Source organism: Poecilia mexicana, unplaced genomic scaffold (assembly GCF_051168715.1).
Source record: "Poecilia mexicana isolate PSO_F unplaced genomic scaffold, ASM5116871v1 scaffold_7, whole genome shotgun sequence".
NCBI lineage: Eukaryota > Metazoa > Chordata > Actinopteri > Cyprinodontiformes > Poeciliidae > Poecilia > Poecilia mexicana.
Window position 1 is genome coordinate 18,225,862 of NW_028263376.1, and position 19,550 is coordinate 18,245,411.

At 39.0% G+C, this 19,550-nt stretch overlaps 1 protein-coding gene across 3 annotated transcripts in view; it reads left to right on the forward strand.

The window, feature by feature from the left end:
- The window catches only part of kdm5c (lysine demethylase 5C), a 30,778-nt gene that overhangs the window by 8,926 nt on the left and 2,302 nt on the right, over window positions 1-19,550 (forward strand). For 2 of the 3 annotated variants that reach the window (XM_014983823.2, XM_014983824.2), the window contains exons 7-27: window positions 753-809; window positions 3,784-3,907; window positions 4,888-5,150; window positions 5,236-5,394; window positions 6,557-6,676; window positions 6,761-6,919; window positions 7,320-7,501; window positions 7,600-7,762; window positions 7,844-7,963; window positions 8,735-8,929; window positions 9,012-9,193; window positions 10,369-10,493; window positions 10,573-10,720; window positions 10,807-10,897; window positions 11,479-11,861; window positions 11,939-12,077; window positions 13,348-13,527; window positions 15,352-15,480; window positions 16,647-17,372; window positions 18,770-18,812; window positions 18,890-19,089. In XM_014983823.2, coding sequence (XP_014839309.2) covers window positions 753-809; window positions 3,784-3,907; window positions 4,888-5,150; window positions 5,236-5,394; window positions 6,557-6,676; window positions 6,761-6,919; window positions 7,320-7,501; window positions 7,600-7,762; window positions 7,844-7,963; window positions 8,735-8,929; window positions 9,012-9,193; window positions 10,369-10,493; window positions 10,573-10,720; window positions 10,807-10,897; window positions 11,479-11,861; window positions 11,939-12,077; window positions 13,348-13,527; window positions 15,352-15,480; window positions 16,647-17,372; window positions 18,770-18,812; window positions 18,890-19,089 — 3,888 coding nt within the window. The remainder of the gene's footprint in view (window positions 1-752; window positions 810-3,783; window positions 3,908-4,887; window positions 5,151-5,235; window positions 5,395-6,556; window positions 6,677-6,760; window positions 6,920-7,319; window positions 7,502-7,599; window positions 7,763-7,843; window positions 7,964-8,734; window positions 8,930-9,011; window positions 9,194-10,368; window positions 10,494-10,572; window positions 10,721-10,806; window positions 10,898-11,478; window positions 11,862-11,938; window positions 12,078-13,347; window positions 13,528-15,351; window positions 15,481-16,646; window positions 17,373-18,769; window positions 18,813-18,889; window positions 19,090-19,550) is intronic. The other variant, XM_014983825.2, reaches the window with a different exon arrangement.

Here is a 19,550-nt window from a genome sequence, read left to right on the forward strand (position 1 = left end):
CTTTTTTTTTTCCAGCAGGACAAAACTTCTACCCACACTGCCAAAAGGTCCAATACCTGCTTTAATTACCACTGTTAAGATAACAGTGTTAAAGTACCCAATGAGATGATTAAATATTTCAGATAAAATATCTCCTGTTAAACTGGGTCTTTGATTATAAAACTTGCTAGTGAAGCTTTAGTTCTCATTCCAATTTATTATTTATCACTGTTAAATGACAGAGTGGAAAATACTCAGCTGGACTGGACAGATTCAAAGGTTTGGACCCAACAAATTAGTTTCCACATCCTCAGATTAATCTTCTTCATGCTGGCATACTGTTTCACCTTAGTGTGCATGAAAAGCTAAATTGTAAGTAAGCATTTAATTGCAGAACTTAAGACTTAAAAAATTTAGATTTTTGTCTTAAAAGCTGCCTCATTTAAAATAAATATCTGGATGCAGCTGTTTATTTGCCTTCTTCAAAGAGGAATTTGATCGTATTAAATTGACATTTAGAACAGATTATTACATTTCTTAAAACAAAATCCGATCTTCGGTGGTCTTGAAATGTTTTAATTTGTCAAGACTGCAAATGAACAGAAAAACGCTTTAAATGAGGCAACTCTCTCCAGAACGTTCTGGTAAAGGAATACAATGTGCAGATGTTGAGAGATGTTTTATTCTGGCTCATCTTTTCCAGACTTTACTCCCTGCCGCTTTCCATTTTCCTTGTCTTAGTTTATTGTTGCTGTTATTGTCTCCCCTTGCAGGGTCCAGAGGATCTGGCCCCCCATCCTCTCACCACTGGCTCTCAACTCATCTCTGCGGTACTGCCCCCCTGAGCATAAAGGCTCACTTTCCGCCCCCTCTTCCTTCCTTTTGCTGTCCCTAACCCACCATACCTAAAAAAATAAAGTCTAACTTGTTTTTAAGTACTAAAACATTTTCATTACCATGCAATCACTCCTCTGCTGTCCCCAAAGGACGGGGTGTCGTTTCAGCACAAAAAGCAGTAATTATTAAAATTGCTGTCATCAGTTTTAGCCTTACTGTGTAAAGACGTATTGCAGAGTTTTCAGGGTTTTACAGATATTGCCAGCTCTTCCTGTATCCTTTTTTAGCCTTTTATGCGTCTATAAAAACATTGAAACGGCTATAAAAAACGAACTCTTCCAGGGTATTTTTGACTCGCTTTGCTCTTTTTCTGTCACCCATATTCTCTTTACTAATGCTTGCCTTTAAATGCTTACTTGCTGAGCTGTCCATGTCCTAATTTTCTCCACTTCCTTTGATTCGGCCTGCTCTACGATCACTTCAGACGCTAACACTGTGGCTGCATGGGTTCTCATTTGAGTGCACTTACATAGACCTATTGAAAATACTTGTTTAATTAATTAGAGTACAATTTGTGACTAAAAATAGTCAGATTGGTGAAATTTTTAGTTAGTTAAAGCTAATAGTCTTCTATGAGTTTGTCCTACATCATCATACAAATTTTCTTTTGCTTTTTTGCTTTTGCTTGCAAAAGTGTCAATAGTAGAAAATATGAAGCAAAATTGGAGGAATGACAGAGTTGCAGCTACATGACTGAAGGGCTTGCAACTAGAGATGCACTGTGGCAAATTCCTAATCACCAATTTAAAAATGTTTTCACATACCGCTATTTATTTATTTTTTCAGATTCTGATTCTTGTTAAGAGATAGAACCCATAGTGTTATTTATGAGTGTCTGTTATTTAGGGACTATTAGCATTAAAAGGGTTTAAATAGTATATTTTTGTAAAAAAAAAAAAATGTATATTTGAAATATATTTTTATTCTGTAAAGCACTTCTGGATGGATGTAAACTGCATTTGGTTGCTTTGTACTTGACATGTGCAATGACAAAGTTGAATTCTATTCTAAATGACACTTATAGTGTTTAAGTAACGCTAATATTGTCTAAATAACACTAATTGTCTAAATAACGCTAATGGTGTCTAAATAACACTAATGGTGTCTAAATAACGCTAATGGTGTCTAAACACTAATGGTGTCTAAGTAACGCTAATGGTGTCTAAGTAACGCTAATGGTGTCTAAGTAACGCTAATGGTGTCTAAGTAACGCTAATGGTGTCTAAGTAACGCTAATGGTGTCTAAATAACGCTAATGGTGTCTAAGTAACGCTAATGGTGTCTAAGTAACGCTAATGGTGTCTAAATAACGCTAATGGTGTCTAAATAACGCTAATAGTGTCTAAGTAACGCTAATAGTGTCTAAATAACGCTAATGGTGTCTAAATAACGCTAATGGTGTCTAAGTAACGCTAACAACTTAAAACAGCAAAAGTTATGAGAATAAACATTAAATAAGTAGCTGATATGCTTTTGCTTCAAATAATTTTTTTTTTTTTGCTTTATTTTCTCACTGAAAATAAAAAAAAAGTGACCACAACCACAACAAAGAGTCCGTTTAACAGTTAGGCTTGGTTTATTTCCTCGTCAGTAAAAGTGAATTGCATCTTATCGTTTTGCGTTGTCTTCGTCCTGAGTTTCTGCTTGATGCATCTCTACCTGCAGCTGCTTTCAGGTGGTTTTGATTCAACCATTTTGGAGTCATTGGGAAAAAGAAACATTGAGGAACAGCATCTTTTAGGGCTGTTGTTGATTTTACAACATCTCAAAATATTGTGAAAGGCGTTTGTGAAACTCTTACTACACATTAGTTTTCGAATTTGCACCCAGTGTTTCCTGCAGTGGGTCAGTTTTAGTTGTAAAACCTGCTCAAAATGACGACGCGGTTTGTTGGATTTTAACTTTTTAAAATGTGTTTTTAAAAACACATTTAAAAATGTGTTTTTAAATGCAGATTTAAACCTGAGTCTGTTAGGGTTTTTTAAGTTTTGATAACTTAAATGATTTACTTTAAAATACATAAATCCCTCATGGCAGGATTCAGTTCAGGTAAGAGGAAAACGTTGGTTACATGAGAACAGTTCAGAATATCGTCACACAGATCATACTGTTGCTTCTCTGTTGTTGTTTTTTCAAAGTAAGATTTGGTATAAAAATACAAAAAGGGTTGACTGAGTAAGAATAGTTTTTTTAAATAATACACAAGTTTTTACATCAATAAAATACAAATTATAATGAAAAAAATTAATTAAAATTATAATTTACATTTTTAAATTTTTTAAAAATGAATACAGATTTTTTAGTTTTTTAATATACAGATTTTTATGTTGATAAAAAAAATGTAATAATTAAAATAAACTTTTTAAAATCTTTAAAAATTAATACTGATTAATCTAATTTTCGTTTTTTTTCTAGCAAATTTTAATTTCTTAATTCAAGAAAATTACTGAGATTTGTTTTGGTAAAAATAAAAAATAGTTAGCAGGGTTGACTCTTGGCAAGTATTTATTTTTTTCCTTAAAGCGTTAACATGTGCATCTCAGACCTTTTTAACTTTCTATTATTAAACACCTTCTAAAAACCTTATTCTATATACGTTTTAATATTTCATTTATATACTAACACAGGATGCATGGATGTGGTGGATGTTGAAACTTCCTCCTCACCATCTCTGGTTGCTGGTGGCTTTGTTTTCTAGTGACTGATGCTCCTGTCCTTTTAGTCTCCACCGGGTTAAAGGTCAACATTTCCTTCCTTTGAATCCCTAATCCTTTCTTGTGATGCGTTTAGTTCGTTTACTTTGTTCTGCACTCGGTCATCACTCGGCTGTTGCTTTGCTTGTGTTTGGTGAAGTAGCTGCTGCCGTCTGTCCGTGGCTTTGCAATGAAAGTGTTGTTTTATTCGCAGCCGGAACCAACAGAGGAAGACATAGAGAAGAACCCCGAGCTGAAGAAGCTGCAGATCTACGGAGCCGGACCAAAGATGATGGGACTTGGACTTGTAGCAAGGGACAAAGGCTTCAAGAAAAAAGGTGAATTTAGTGTCGTTTTTTCATGTTACAAGGAGCTCAGTTTCCATTTACCATATTTTTTGCGCAAATTGGAATTAGGAAAATTATTTGAGTTAATGGAAAAACACCAATTTTGAAAACAATTCACGTTGTGCGCTAGGATCAGATGTTTTTATTTTTGGCTGCATAGAAATTATAGCATTTTGCAAAACTGCAATATAAGCACTTTTCTCTTTTTTTGCTCGATACGCATCACATGATCAACAGCTGGATGTTTCTAGTGGCAGAAGTAGAAGGAGGATGATGGCACTGCATCTTTTTAAATGACAAACTCATTCATATGATTTTTTTTTCGAATTAAATGGAAACGCAGCAGTTACAAAATTGGTTTTTGTCATTTTGTCAAAAAATTTGCTAGAAAAACTCAGTTTCTTGGGTTAATCACAAAAATATTCTGGAAAAAAAGAGAACATTTTAGACTTTCCAATTTGTTTTAGGAAAAATCTGAAATTTTTGGATCAGTATCAATTAAAAAAAAATATGAAAACATTTAAATTGGACATAATTTAAAAAAAAATTGATTTAAATTTTAACGTCTTTTTGATATTAGTGGAATATTGACAAAGCTTTGCACAAACTGGTAATGGAAACACAGCTGGTGAGATTCTCCTTTCCTTCACCAGCTTGGTTTATGTGATCAAACTTTAATATTTTATTTTAATTACACTTCATTTGGTTGGTGCATACTGCTCCCATATAATTGTCTTTTTAAGGTTTTACCTCACGTTACCCCTGATGCTGCTGCGTTCGGTTGAGTAGTCGGTTCACTCAAGTTACTCAAATCTTTTTAATCCTACTTACAAATGTGGATCCAACCTATTTTAACCAAAAAAATAATAGTTCTCTGGTTTAAATCATAGCTTTCTTCCATAATTGAAACCCTCCAGGGTTTTGTGATAAGCAGAGTTGAAGATGTTGATCTTTTCCTCTTTCCTTTTCAGACGATCTGCCTCAGACTGTTACCATCAAGGACGCCACTCTTCCTGCTTCTGACGATGCTTCTGGTGACGATCCCATCAAACCTGAGCGTCTCGACCCAGAAGAGAAGCAAACTGATGAGGGTTCATCCAACCCGCAGCTTCCTCCTCTGACTGTTATAGTCAAAGCGGAAGTGAAGAAGGAAGAAGTAAAGGTGGAAAACGGAGAGGACGATGGATCCAAAATGACCATGAGGCTCAGACGAAACATTACCAACCCTCAGTGTGTAAGTCCAGGAGTTGTTATACTTTTCATTTGTTCTGATATAATGACATGATAATTAATGTTTTCTTCGTTTCGTGCTTCCAAAGGTGGATTCTTTCATCTGTCGGATGTGCGGCCGGGGAGATGACGATGAGAAACTCATGCAGTGCGACAGCTGTGATGAAAACTATCACACCTATTGTCTCCTCCCGCCGCTCACTGATCCTCCAAAAAGCAAGTGGCGATGCCCAAAGTGTGTCGCTGAAGTTAGTTGAAAGATTTTATTTTAAAAGTCTCTGAAGCTGTGTTCACGCTGCAGCCTGCAGTGAAACTGGATTTTTTTTGGGGTGTTGTCGTTCACACTTCCAAATAAAAGGGACTTGTATGTGATCTCAAGTGAGAACTAAAAACGACCTGAAAGTGTCTCGCATGCACAGTAGAGGGCGCAATACCGTCACACATCAAGAGCGCGCTCAGTGTTTTGCCAACTGTGAAGATGATGATGAAGAAATGCTCAGTGTAGACGTGGTGGAGCTCATCTTACGATTTGAAGTTGTTGCTCCCCGGAGCACCACATTAACAACTCATTATGGTCCGCCATGGTTGTTGTTTTTCTTCCCGGTTGGGCGTATCAGGGTGCAGAGTAGTGACATCTGTTGAGTATCAGTGACGTTGGATGGATGCGACCTGGACGTTTGGTCACATCAGAGTCGGATACGTATCGGGTATCCAAGCAGCCTGGGTCGCATTCGGAAAACATCCGACTTGTGTTGTTCAGACGGTCATGAACAGATCAGCTTCAGGTCGCGCTCAGGCAAAAAGCTCAGAGTCGGGTCTCTTCAGGCTGCTCTGTGAACGGAGCCTTAGTCACGTCAGAGTTTATTTATGCACCACATTTACAGCAGCCTCAGCTGAGCAAGGTGGTTCACAACAAACACAACATCACAGGCAGATAAATTATAAAATAGAACATAAAATCAAGTAAAAATGAAAAGACGAATATAAATTTGGCAACGATACCAAAAGCTATTAGTATGAATGAAAACCAAACAATACCTACATTTTAGCTGCAGCATTTTTCTTTCTTTTTTTTTTTACCTTCTCTAACTTGTTTTGAAGGCCAGGGAGAATGGATGAATTTTCACTCTGGACTTAAACTGACCGACGGAAAGCTGAACAGGCAGAGGGAGATGGATCGGATTTAGAACCACATATCCAACCAACCTGGGTCACATTAAAAAATATCTGATCCGTGTTGTTCAGACGGTCATGAACAGATCAGATTCAGGTTGCATTAAGACGATAAAATCAGAATCGGGTCACTTCAGGCTGCAGTGTGAACGCAGCCTTATTGATTTCTCTCAGCCAAACGAGAGGCCAGGGTTGCTTTTGAGTTTCCTGACTTGTCGCTTCTTGTCTTTTCCTCAGGAGTGCAAGAAACCGTCGGAAGCCTTTGGCTTTGAGCAAGCAACAAGAGAGTACACTCTGCAGAGTTTTGGAGAAATGGCCGACTCGTTCAAAGCCGATTACTTCAACATGCCTGTTCATGTGAGTTCAGCTGGAAATTACAGGCCTGATGTGATGCGAGATTAGAGACGGAGGTTAAGTGTCCGGCGCTCTTGTTTTGTGTAGATGGTTCCTACTGAACTGGTGGAGAGGGAGTTCTGGAGGTTAGTCAGCAGCATTGAGGAAGACGTGACCGTGGAGTACGGAGCCGACATTCACTCCAAAGAGTTCGGGAGCGGCTTTCCGATGAATAACGGGAAGAAGGAACTCACTAAAGAAGAGGAGGTATGCTGATTGTTTCTCTTCTTAGCTCATCGGTTGTTAATGGCTTTCCTGTGTCGCTCTGTGGTACATTTTGATAAAAAAATTTGCCTCTTTTGTTTAATTTATATAAGATAATTCTTTATTTATCCTGTAAGGTGGGAGAATTTTGTTTGTCCCAGCATAGCACACAGTAATTAAAATAAGTAAATAAATGACAAATAAATAAAGTAATAATAATAATATACAAAATACAAATAACAGTGGGCAGTGACAGTCTGTTATAAATTGTATATATGTTGTAAATACAGATGAAAATATGGAATTATGATTTGCATATTCTCCATGAATGATGTCTGTAGCCTGAATTGTTAAAATTGAGAACGAAACCCTTTTTTGAGCCGTTTTTGCCCCTGTTGGGCAGGACTACGCGCGCTCTGGCTGGAACCTGAACGTGATGCCTGTGCTGGAGCAGTCGCTCCTCTGCCACATTAATGGAGACATCTCTGGGATGAAGGTGCCTTGGCTTTACGTGGGCATGGTGTTTTCAACGTTCTGCTGGCACATTGAGGATCACTGGAGCTACTCCATCAACTACCTGCACTGGTACTTCACCTTCTTTCTGTGTCCCTGCCTGAGCATGAATGCAGTAATAAAGTGTTTAAGTGAAGCTTGAGGCTCCGTTTTCCTCCCCTAACCTCCAGGGGTGAACCCAAGACTTGGTATGGAGTTCCCTCTGCGGCAGCTGAGCAGCTTGAAGATGTCATGAAGAAGCTGACGCCAGAGCTGTTTGAGTACCAACCCGACCTCCTGCACCAGCTCGTCACCATCATGAACCCCAACATCCTCATGGCTCATGGTGTACCGGTCAGTACCGCATCGGCGACGGCTCAGACAGGAACCGCTCTGTGAAGCTTCTCCAGCTAACTTCCTGTTTCCAAACTCTAGGTGGTTCGCACTAACCAGTGTGCCGGCGAGTTTGTGATCACCTTTCCTCGAGCCTACCACAGTGGCTTCAATCAGGGATATAACTTTGCTGAAGCAGTCAACTTCTGCACTGCAGATTGGGTACGTTTGGCTCACTGTGGTCTAATTTGAAGAGTCGCAATAAGAAATAAATCAATTGATTGCATGATAAATCAAAACAAGCTCAGTAATTTCCATTTATTCACTTATTTGATTTCAAACGTGCAAAAAGTAAAAACAAATTATCATGCCCAATTAATGTCCAATTTACATTTTGTTCAAAAAGGAGCAGATGGAAAATCTTTTGGTTTCCTGTCCTCTCATACTCGACTTACAAACATTTAAATCTCCAAACATCAATTAATCTTAAACTATTTTCACGTTGTGTTTCACTTTAATCCGACATTCTCATCCTTAAATGTACAATTATTTTATACCTTTTTAATATCAACAGCATTTTTGGTCTTTGAGACAACATATTTCCCAGTAAGCTCCTTTGTAAACAGTTTCTAAACCTGCTTTAATTTTGCATTATTTACAGTTTTATTTTCTCTCCGTTTCTACCAAAGACTGGATGACAGAAGTCGTCAGTCTGATGCTTCACTGAAATTATTTGAAGGACAATTTTGTTTACAAACCTCAGAAACAAATAAAATGAATTATTTTTTATTTATTTGTGATATTTAAAATGTTTTCCAGTTCCAGTGTTAAATGTTCATTAGAGTTTGAAATTTACTGCAATTTAAGAATGTGGTACTGATAACGACCTCAAAGCAACAATAACTTCTGTAGTTTATCGTCCAGCTATTATTGAGACAGGCCTAATTTGCTGTTCTGCACGATACTAAGGAGTTTGTGTGTTTGCATTTGCAGCTCCCTGCTGGTCGACACTGTATCGAGCATTACCGCCGCCTGAGGAGGTATTGCGTGTTCTCTCACGAGGAGCTCACCTGTAAAATGGCTGCATGTCCAGAGAAACTGGACCTTAACCTGGCTGCAGCTACGCATCGGGAGATGTTCATCATCGTTCAAGAGGAGAGGAAACTGCGGAAGAATCTGATGGAAAGGGTGAGGCGCAGAAGTGAATCATGTGATGTTAATCTGGAGGTAGACCGTGGCTGACGTCGCAAGGATCTGTCTGCGTTTGCAGGGCATCACAGAAGCAGAGCGAGAGGCTTTTGAGCTGCTGCCTGATGATGAGAGACAGTGTGATAAATGCAAGACGACGTGCTTCCTCTCCGCTCTGGCCTGCTCCAACTGTCCCGAGCGACTCGTGTGTCTCTATCACACTCAGGATCTGTGCAACTGCCCCACCGAAAAGCTCTACCTCAGGTATGACCTTTGAAAATGAAGTAAAAATAACGGTGAAACCCACGTGAAAACTAATGAACAGGCATTTAAAAAATGCTGTGAAGTGGTCACACTTTCCAAAAGCCATTAACTGATAATTGGAAGTATTTCAGACTTGGACTGAAATGATTAATCATGAAGTAATCATCAGCTAATTTAGTAATTGATTAATTATTAACTGGATTATGCAAAAAACACAGTTTTCTGAAAGGACAAAATATTCAGAGCTGATATTTAAACTAAAACTCTGGAAAAAAAATTTACATTTTCTTCCAAGATTACAAAAAAAAAACCTTTAGAAAGAGAAGTTATTTCTACCCAGATCTTCTCTAGTGTCATAATTTTAGCTTCACATGGTTCCAGTTCTGTAAAGCCCATTTTGTGATCCAATAATTGATTGGTTAATCGAAATGTAATCTACAGATTAGCTTACACTATATGTTTTTGGTGTAGATGCATCATTTCCCACAAATGATCAAGTGTACACCAAATAAATGCTATTGTTGAATTTTAGGTAATAAAATATTATTTAAAAAGTAATTTTAATTATTTGTCTATTTGCGTCTTTTAATGTATTCCTAATATTGCATTAAAAGGCTTAAATGATTGATTGAAAAAATCAGCAGAATTTGACACTTTTTATCAGATTAATTGACAGACTAATCGATTAATCGTCAGAATGATCGAAAGAATAATTGATTTCTGAAACGATCATTAGTTGCAGCCCTAAGATGATGTTGTTTATGGCTGATGTAACAAACCAAGAGACGATGAAGGCTTGAATAAGGTTTTCTAGGTACTTAAAAGTAAAACAAATCGATCTCTGGCAATTTGGTGCAGCTGAAAAAACATCTTAAATCTATTTATCTTGAAGAGTGTAAGCAGAAGCTGCAGTCAGAGAGGAAAAAGTAGACAAGTTGGGTTATCATCAACATAGCAATGAAGGAAAATATATAGGACTGAGTATAGTATATAGTGTTTTTTTATATTTATTTAAAGCACTTTGAAATGCCTTGCTGCTGAAATGTGCTATACAAATAAAATTTGATTGATTGATTGATATAGAGCCTTGGGGAACACCACAGCAAGTCCCCTCTTTGATTTTTCCAGAGCCACATTTCCCTCCTTTTCTCACGGTTTTGGTTTTTACCCTGCAGGTACAGATACACCCTGGATGAGTTGCTGGCCATGCTCCATCGACTGAAGGTCAGGTCGGAGTCCTTCGATTCCTGGGCCAACAGAGTAAAAGAGGCGCTAGAACAGGAGGAAGGACACAAAATAGGTAGGAAATCCTCATAAATGATTAACTAAACCTGGAAGAGAGAAGTTGATCTTAACGTTAAGTGAAATTTTATTTGCAGAAATTCTTGACTTGGAGAAGTTGAAGGCGGAAGCAGCAGAGAAACGGTTTCCCGACAACGAGCTCCTCCGGAAACTCAACGCTGTTTTCAAAGACATCGCGTTCTGCCATCAGACGAGCGCCGAGCTCCTCAGCAACGCAAAGACCGGGTGAGATGATTCACAGGCTTCACCTCTTACATGAGCAGCTTGTTTTTATTCAGGCTTGAACAAACTTCCATGTTGTTTTCTTTCAGCGATGATAGGATGACTTTGGCTGAGCTGAAGTCCCTGGTGGAGAAAATGCAAAACCTGCCATGTGTGATTAAACACTTAAAGGAAGTGCAGGTAAGAAACATGTCGAATAATGTTGTAGTGAATCACGTGTCAAACTGGAGGCCTGGGGGCCAAAAGTGGCCCCTCATAGTCTGTTTATGTGGCCCTCCAGACTTCAGAGGAACGCATAAAAAGAATCCTTAAAGATAATAATAATAATAAATAATGTTTTATCAATCAAATCTTAGCAGAATAATAATTCAAAAGTGACTGAATTATTTGTTTGAGTCTTCTAATGTTTTTCTAATGTTGCATAAAAAAGACTTAATTAGTTAAATGAAAAATCTGCAGAATGTGACACTTTTTTTGTCCAATTAATCGTCATAATAATCTATAAATCGTCAGAATGATTGATAGAATAATCAGTTTATAAAATAATCATTAGCTGCTGCCCTCATTGAATGCTCAGATGGGTACTTATTAATATTTTAACAGCTTAATGGGTTTAATCAGTACATTGTGGTACAACCAGCCCTTTAAGAACGTAAATGAAAATAAAATGCCATAAACAATCCAACGTGATCAAGCTGTAGGAAGATGTCTCATGAAGTTATTTGTCTAAAATTCTTCCTTTCAATGTTTAATTTTTCAAGGCGGTTTTGCAAACAGTTGAGGATTTCCGAAAAGAGGCCCAAGTCCTGGTCAACAACAAGGACTGGAGGAAAGAGTCGCCTCCTCCTGAGCAGCTGCAGAGCCTGCTGGAGGACGGGAGCAAGCTGCCCGTCGTGGTGCCCGAGTGTAATTTACTCCAGGGCCTGAAGGCGCAGGGCCACTGGCTGGAGGAGGTGAGGCGCACGCTGGGCACAGGCGGAGGGGAGAAGCACGAGGTGACGCTGGAGGTGCTGAGGAACCTGATGGAGGCAGGCTGCAACGTGGCTCAGAGCGTTTCCGTGGAGACGGCCATGGCGGAGCTACAGGAGCTGCTCACCATCGCCGAGCGCTGGGAGGAGAAGGCACAGATCTGCCTGGAGCAGAGGTAGCGACACCTAATTCATTTGGCAGCTGTGATGACGATGCAGAGACGTCAGATGATCTTTTGTTTTGCTCCTGCAGGCAGAAACATCCTCTCTCCACCCTGGAGGCGATCGTGAACGAGGCCCAGCTTATCCCCGTCAAGCTGCCCAACATCGAGGCTCTGCGGGGCTGCCTGACGCGCGCGCGTGCCTGGGTCACAGACCTGGAGGAAATCCAGGTACGAAGAAAACCAAGCAACGCAGTTTATCCTAAATACAGGAGCAGGACCTCTTCTGCACTGCAAAAACACAAAATCTTACCAAGTAGTTCTAGTTTATGCTGCAGATGTCTTCACACACACGAAATAAGTCGAGGCAACTTCATTTATGTTTCACCTTGCAGCCTGAGACAATTGATCTGAAACGGAAAATAGATAAAATAAACCAGGAATTAGACAAAAAGTACATGGTGAGATTTTTCTAACATAATTTTAGTAATTTGTTTCAGGAATCTTGATATATATATATATATATAATATATATATATATATATAAAATCAGGAGATTATAGATTTATCTACATTACATACATTTTGCAAAATTTGCATTCCCTTAATGAACATAAATCACCATACTGACATAACATAAAAAGAGGGAAAAATAATAATAATATACCGTATTTTCTGGACTATAAGCCGCTACTATTTTTCTAAGCTTTGAACCATGCAGCTTATATGTGGATTTTTCTTCAACCACCAGGGGGGGCTCTTTAGCAGGAAGTGAATCATTGGAAGTCAAAATTGGAAATCAAAGAAAGCGCCCATTAGAACAGAATTAGGTTTTAATAGGGAATTGAAATTTGAGAATGTTGTTAATCAGTTAAATAGCATTGAGGGGAAAACGAAGATTTTTCATTTTTTTAAAGTAATCCTCTGATCATTATGAGACTTTGAGGTATAGATATTAGGATCCAGCAGATGGCAGTAGTGCAGCAATAATGGATGCAAGCTGCCGTTGAAATCTAAAGAAGAAGAAAGCGCCTGTTTTCATTTAGCCCATGCTAGTAGCAGACACGAAGGATCAGCCCTATTACTGTTACCGTTTGGAAACTACCGTAATCAGTTCAGTTAAATCTAAACTTGGCAACTTTTTATTTTTCAACTGTAATAAATGTGATATTCAATTGACCTGTTATGACTCATAACAGGTCCGCCTGTTATGAGTCGCCCCACTCTGCTGCGTGCTGCCGCATCGTTGTGGAAAACCTAGAGCGGCAGACATATCTGCGGCTTATATGTGTATGTTTACTGGTTTTTTTAATAAAAAAAACTTTGGGGGTGTGGTTTATAGTCTGGAAAATACGGTATATATATATTTATAAAGTGGATGGCATTAGCGAACTAAAAGGTTATAGTATTTTAGGATCCTGCTATATTTTTGCTGCTTCTTTCATGTTTGTGCTCTAAGCCAGGAGAAATGAATAAATAGTCATGAAATGTGTCGTTGCAGAACGGGGAGCATTACCCATGTCTGGACGACCTGGAGGGCCTGGTGGCGATTGGGAGGGACTTACCGGTCTTAATGGAGGAGCTGAGGCAGCTGGAGCTGCAGGTGGCCAGCGCTCACTCCTGGAGGGACAAGGCCACCAAAACCTTCCTGAAGAAAAGCAGTCAGCACAGTTTACTGGAGGTGAAACAAGCCAGAACACTCTTCAGTTAGCCTTCCTGTTAAGAGTCCACTGCACTGAGCCCCACTGAAAAGCTCCTGGTTTTTACACCAAATATTGATTCCTGAACTCTTCCTGAGATAAAACATTCATATTTTTGTTTCTAAATGAATATCAACTTGTTTTCTTTGCATTATTTAAGGTCTGAAAGCACCAGAGGTCACGCTAGACCTTTTTGTTCTCTGTCATTTTGACCGATAGGATTAACAGAAATCGGTCATGTACCATTGTTACCTGTCAAATTATAATCACATTGACATCGGCTACTTAGCCACATTTTTATGCGTTTTAGTTAATATTCACCCAGTTGAACCGTGAATCCAGATCCCATCACACATAAAGCAGAGGAACGGATCTAACCATAGTGACATAAAACCACTGACTGTGGCCCCAATAACTTATAATAAATTAAATTAAACGACTCCACTTACATTACATCACTTCACCTTCTGCTGTCTGAACACACAGCCTCATAAATTCCTCCTGGTTGCATCTGCAGAGAAACCTGCGCTAAATCATCAGTCAGTTGGGTCTGTCTGATCCAAACAGATCAGTTGAACTTTTTTTTACCGTTTGTGGTCTGGACGTGCGCTTTTATGAGGATTTTTTTTTTTTTTTGCGTGGTTTCACTTCCCCGAAACAGACAGATGTTACGTCTGCTGCGCTTCTGAGCGCCGCTCTCCTTCTGGCCGCGGGACGGTAACGTCTTCAGCTCCATTTGTTAAAATCGCAGGATGTTAAGTTTAATTCTTCGCAGCGGAGACGCGCCTCCATTGGTTGTTCAGCGGACTAGGGTGTAATTAATGTCTGAACTTTTATTTCCTCAAGATAAACTGTCGGCTACTCTGTTTAGACTATAAATGGATTCACCATTGCATTCTCTTTAGTTTTCTCTGTTCTGTATGTAATGGAGACTGAAATTTAAACGCGCCATTTCTACCAAAGGTTTGTAATGCGCTTCTGAACCAGGCGCCTCCAAATCGTCCGGTCCATCACTCTTTAACACGCCGTCAGCTCCCAGTCAGAAAGACCCATTTAGTTCAGAGTCCATCAGATGATATTCAGAAAGTATTTTTTATTAATTGATTTTAGTTGCCTCTGAGATTAAATCTTTGCGTAAAGTCTATAATGTCTGCGCATGTGCACCAGTCAGGGGTGTTAATTATAACCTGTCAAATGACCGGCGGGCTTTACATTTTCCCCTCGTTTAAAAAAAAATTAACCAGTCAAACACGGAAAATATTCCGTTAACCTCTGGAAAGCACTAGAACTTTTTCGTTATTTTGGCCATTTCTCATTTTATGTAAATACAAAATTTTTGCTTGGAATTTCAGACATGTTGACAGTAGTTCATAGAATAAAAGAACAACGTTCCCTTTTCTCAAACATAGACCTATAAAAAGTAAAATCAGAGAAACTGATCAGTTGAAGTCGTCTCCTAAGTTTTTCCAGAGCTGTATATATATTTTTGTAAATTTAGTCGTTGCCACTTTACTTTGTGTTCAAATTTAAATTCAGAAATACTTTATTGATCCCAAAGGAAAATTAGATGTTAATTAATTCAGATTCTTCAGAGTTACTGTAGATGGTGATGGCTGTTGGCAGGAATGATCTCTTGTAGCAGTCTGTATTTTAATTATCTTATTAAGATTAATTACATAATTTTAATTCTATAACTAAAATTGACATTTTAATGACATACTTCTTAGTTCCAGGTTTATCGTGTTTCTCGTACCTTGTCAAACTGCTGTAAGGGTTAACTGTGACCCATCCTTCGCCTGCTGCAGGTTTTGTGTCCGTGTGTGAAAAGGAGAGAGCGGCGGACCGAGTCGGAGCCGCTGGACGAAACCCTGGACGACTCCGATTCCAACACTTTGGGTCTCTCTGCTCAGGCGCTCAGGGACCCGGCAGCTATCGTAAGAATCCTGAACCCCAGCCTCCAGGGCAGGGGGGTCCAACCCGTGGCCCGGGGGCCATTTTCTGGCCCTCTCACTGAATTTTGCAATTCAAGAATGATAAAAATGTAGGCCATTGTAGTCAGGGTAAAATTATCGACATAATGGAAAATGACAAAACATTTGTCTCTTCATAACCAGCTTTTGCAATAATTAAACATCTTTTCAAAGAATTTTATTTATAGTTGACTTTGCTTCACCAAATCGGATTTTATTTTATTTGTTAAACTTGGCAAAACAAATATTTTCAAAGAAAGTTACTCTTTCTCTGTTTTTATAACTGAAGATTAATTTGTTCAATTGAGTTGAGAACAAAATGTTTTTAATTTAATACAAATGTGCAAAATCCTTTATAAGTTTTAGATCTGCAAAGAATAAGTCTTCACTTTCCTATTTATTTGCTTGTTTATTATATTACTATTATGAAGCTGCATAATAGTAATTTAGTTTATTGTTCTGCAAGCAAAATCTAAAAGAAGTTAAATTATTACCTTTTTCTGACTTAATTTTATTTTTATTTCTAAAAAACACAAAATCTGGTTTCTAGTGTAAATATCTTAATACACTTGAAACGAGACAAAACTAACTTGCACACAACTTTTCAGGAAGTTATACGAGTCTATTTCAAGTCTATAATTCCTTAATATTGATGAAAAAGTTCTAGTTCTACTGGCAGATTATTTCATGATGGGGCAACGCACTGTTACCTAGCAACCCCAGCCTGTCACCTAGCAACCCAGTTCTAGTTCCACTGGCCGATTATTTCACTTAGAAAAATTTATATTTCCCGTTATAAGCAACAGTTTTATCAATATTGTGGAATTTATTGATTTAAAACAAGCTCCTGTATTTTGCTGAAAAGTTACTAGTAAGTTTTGTTTTATTTAAAGTTTTACTAAGATATTTTCGCTAGAAACTAGACCAAAAATAGTTGATAAAATGTTGTATTTTTGCATTGCGAGTTTTTTCAACTTCACAGTTTTGTCCCACATGACAAAGTCTTTGAACCCCCCTGCTCTAAAGAAAGCAAACGACTCTTTTTCTCTTGTTTTTCTTTGTAGATTTGTGTTTTACGCCTCACTGGCTCCAGATACGTTTGTGTGATTGTGCCGGTGTTTTGTTTCCAGGTTTTGGCTTTCAAGGAAGGGGCGCACCAGGAGAAGGAGGCGCTGCTGAGGCTACAGAAACTGAACTTGTGTAAATCTGGACTCAGCTCGGCGAGCTGTAAGGAAAACGGGCGCTGGGACGAGACCATGGACACGGACGCGTTGTGTTGTTCTGGGGACTCTGTGAAGGAGACCAGAAACGGCAGCCGCAGCGCCGCCGCCGCTCAGTCGGTGTGCGTGTGCGCCGGGCCGCCGCGGGCGCCTCAGCTCCGCTGCCATCTGTGCAAGGACTGGTTCCACGGCGGCTGCGTTTCGTTCCCCTCCCTCCTGCCGCCCTCCAGCCCACAGAGCAACCGTCTCTGCTGGTGGGACTGGGACACCCGCTTTTTGTGCCCTCAGTGTCAGCGGTCGCGCCGCCCTCGTTTGGCCACCATCTTGGCGTTGCTGGTGGCGCTCCAGCGGTTGCCCGTGCGCCTGCCAGAAGGAGAGGCTCTGCAGTGTCTGACGGAGCGAGCCATCACCTGGCAGGGCCGGGCCAAGGAGGCGCTGGAGATGCCGGAGCTGCAGCGAGCGCTGCAGGAGCTGCAGGAACTCGCAGAGAAAGAGGAGCAGAAGGAGAAGGACGCAGAAGGGAACTCAGTTATCGTCTTATCAGACTCTGAGGGAGGAGAAGGAGAGGACGGCGTCATTGACTTGACAGAGGACAGTTCACCCATAAAGAAGACGAAGGAACTCGATGCTTCACAGGTAAGTTATGTTTTTCAGCTTGTTACTGTTTTCATCCTAACGTTGCAACTCATAATGATTCGTCAAATGATTCGAATTTTAAAATTCCCAGAGGCTTCATTTAGTTACCTTTTACCTTTTAGCACCAGCTGCAGTTTTATGGCCAACCGCCGATTACAGTCTTTAAAAAGCCTGGCCTGACCTGCCAATTCTGATTTTGGCTGATATCAATTTATTATCTGAAATGATGATCACAGATCTCAGAAAATTAAGAATGTTTGAGCCAGTAAATTGTTGCTCCCTTAGTGCACTGTGTTTATTTATTTTTTACAGCAAGAAAGTGCTTAAGTCGGGTTACCTGGATTTAAAAGCCCAGTTCTTGCATGCCAGAGTTAAACACATCATTTATATAACTTAAATATATAAAAATATGTATTTAAATCCATTGGCTCAACTTACTGAAACCATGTTGGTCTTATAATTAAAGTGATTAAACATGTCTCAAGTGTCTTGAATTTAAATTACTGCAGAAACACTTCAGTAAACAAAGAAAAGTAGATTTTATTTTTAGCATTTTGACTTGTCAGAGGTCAACAGTGAGCAAAATAAACCTGATAAATTTTAAACTGCTACTAGTTTGAAATCCTTCCAGACCTCTGACTTTGCTTTCTGCTGGATTATTAGTGTAACTTTCCTGTTTTTAGCTTTTATTTTTTATAAAATAAAAAAATAATAAATTTCTTGCCTGTTGTTCTTGCTTATCAAGAAGAGTAATAATGTGGGGTGGAAAAAACTGGAAAAAAATTTAAGAAATATCTATGAATTATTAAAATTTGAGACTAGATTAGAATAGGTTTTTTCTGTTTAATTTTTAAAAGTTAGCAACATTTCTCATCTAATTCTGCACTTTCAAATCTTTTTTCATACTTATAACTTGCGACTAAAAATTATTCAGTTGAATTGTGTTTTAGGGAATAAAATTTCTTGTTAATCGTCCTGAGGTTGTAGCAGGAGGGTTAATAAGACATTTGACAGCAAAGACCGAGTGAGGGGAGGTGTCCCGTCAGACCGTCAGTTCCCAAAACCACACACACACAAAAATTAGTAAAAGCGCACGCAGTGTCAGTGCCAGGCTCCCAGACTGCGTCCAGACCGAAAAGCTCATCATCTTTTAAGACAACAAGAGGGTTAAAAAGAACTAAACTATTTATTTATTGTTTTCTCATGTATTTTTTACTTCCTTAAGTAACTACTGCAGAACACGATAATTTTTTAATTCAATTAATCGTCAAAATAAACAGTAGATTACTGAAATAATTGTAATCTCAACAGCTCTAGTTGTAACAGGACCTGAGCTTTGTCACATCTTCTATAAACGTGTCAAACCTTTACATATGTGTCCCGTCTCTGTTTGGCAGACTGAGTGTCAAAATGGCATCAGCAAGAAGTCAAATGTTACAGGTAGGACTGGTTTCTTCCTACGGACCGCATCCTGCTGAAGGAACGTTTTTAATGCTGCCCTCTTGTTTTGCTCCCAGGCGTGGAGTCTCTGCTGCCCCTGCTGCCTCTGCTGAAGGGCCGAGTGGTGACGCTGTCCCCGAGCGCCAGGGAGCAGCTGGAGAAGCTGCAGCTGGAAGGAGACCTGCTGGAGGTCACCTTGGACCAGACCTACACCATCCACAGAGTCCTGCAGGCCGCCTCAGACCCTCCCAGGGAAACTCTGCAGACGCTCATTCAGGTCAGGCACAGACATGCAGCAAAACGTTCTGATGAAAGCTAACAAAAAACGTTTCGGTCAAAGCTACGGCTGTACAACAGAGAGTATATTAAAATGGATTAAAACTAAAGATACACTTTAGGCTTTCAGCAAAGGTTTCTGTTTTTTTTCTATTCAGATGCTTTATTTATGTGTAACTCATTAAACTCAGAAAAATCTTAAAATTTTATCCTTAACTTTTTAAATTTCAGGAACACATTATTAAAAAGTGAGTAATTAATGAAGACGGCTTAAAAACTGCGATTTTAATGGTTGGCTAGAACCCAAAACTTACTGTGTACTGTTATAAGGTGCTAAAATCGGGTTACCTTGATTTTTAAAAGCACTGAACTTCAATGCCAGAGTAAAAAAGCATCAACATACTTTAATAACTTAAAATATGAACAAAAATATACTGCTCAAAAAAATAAAGGGAACATTTC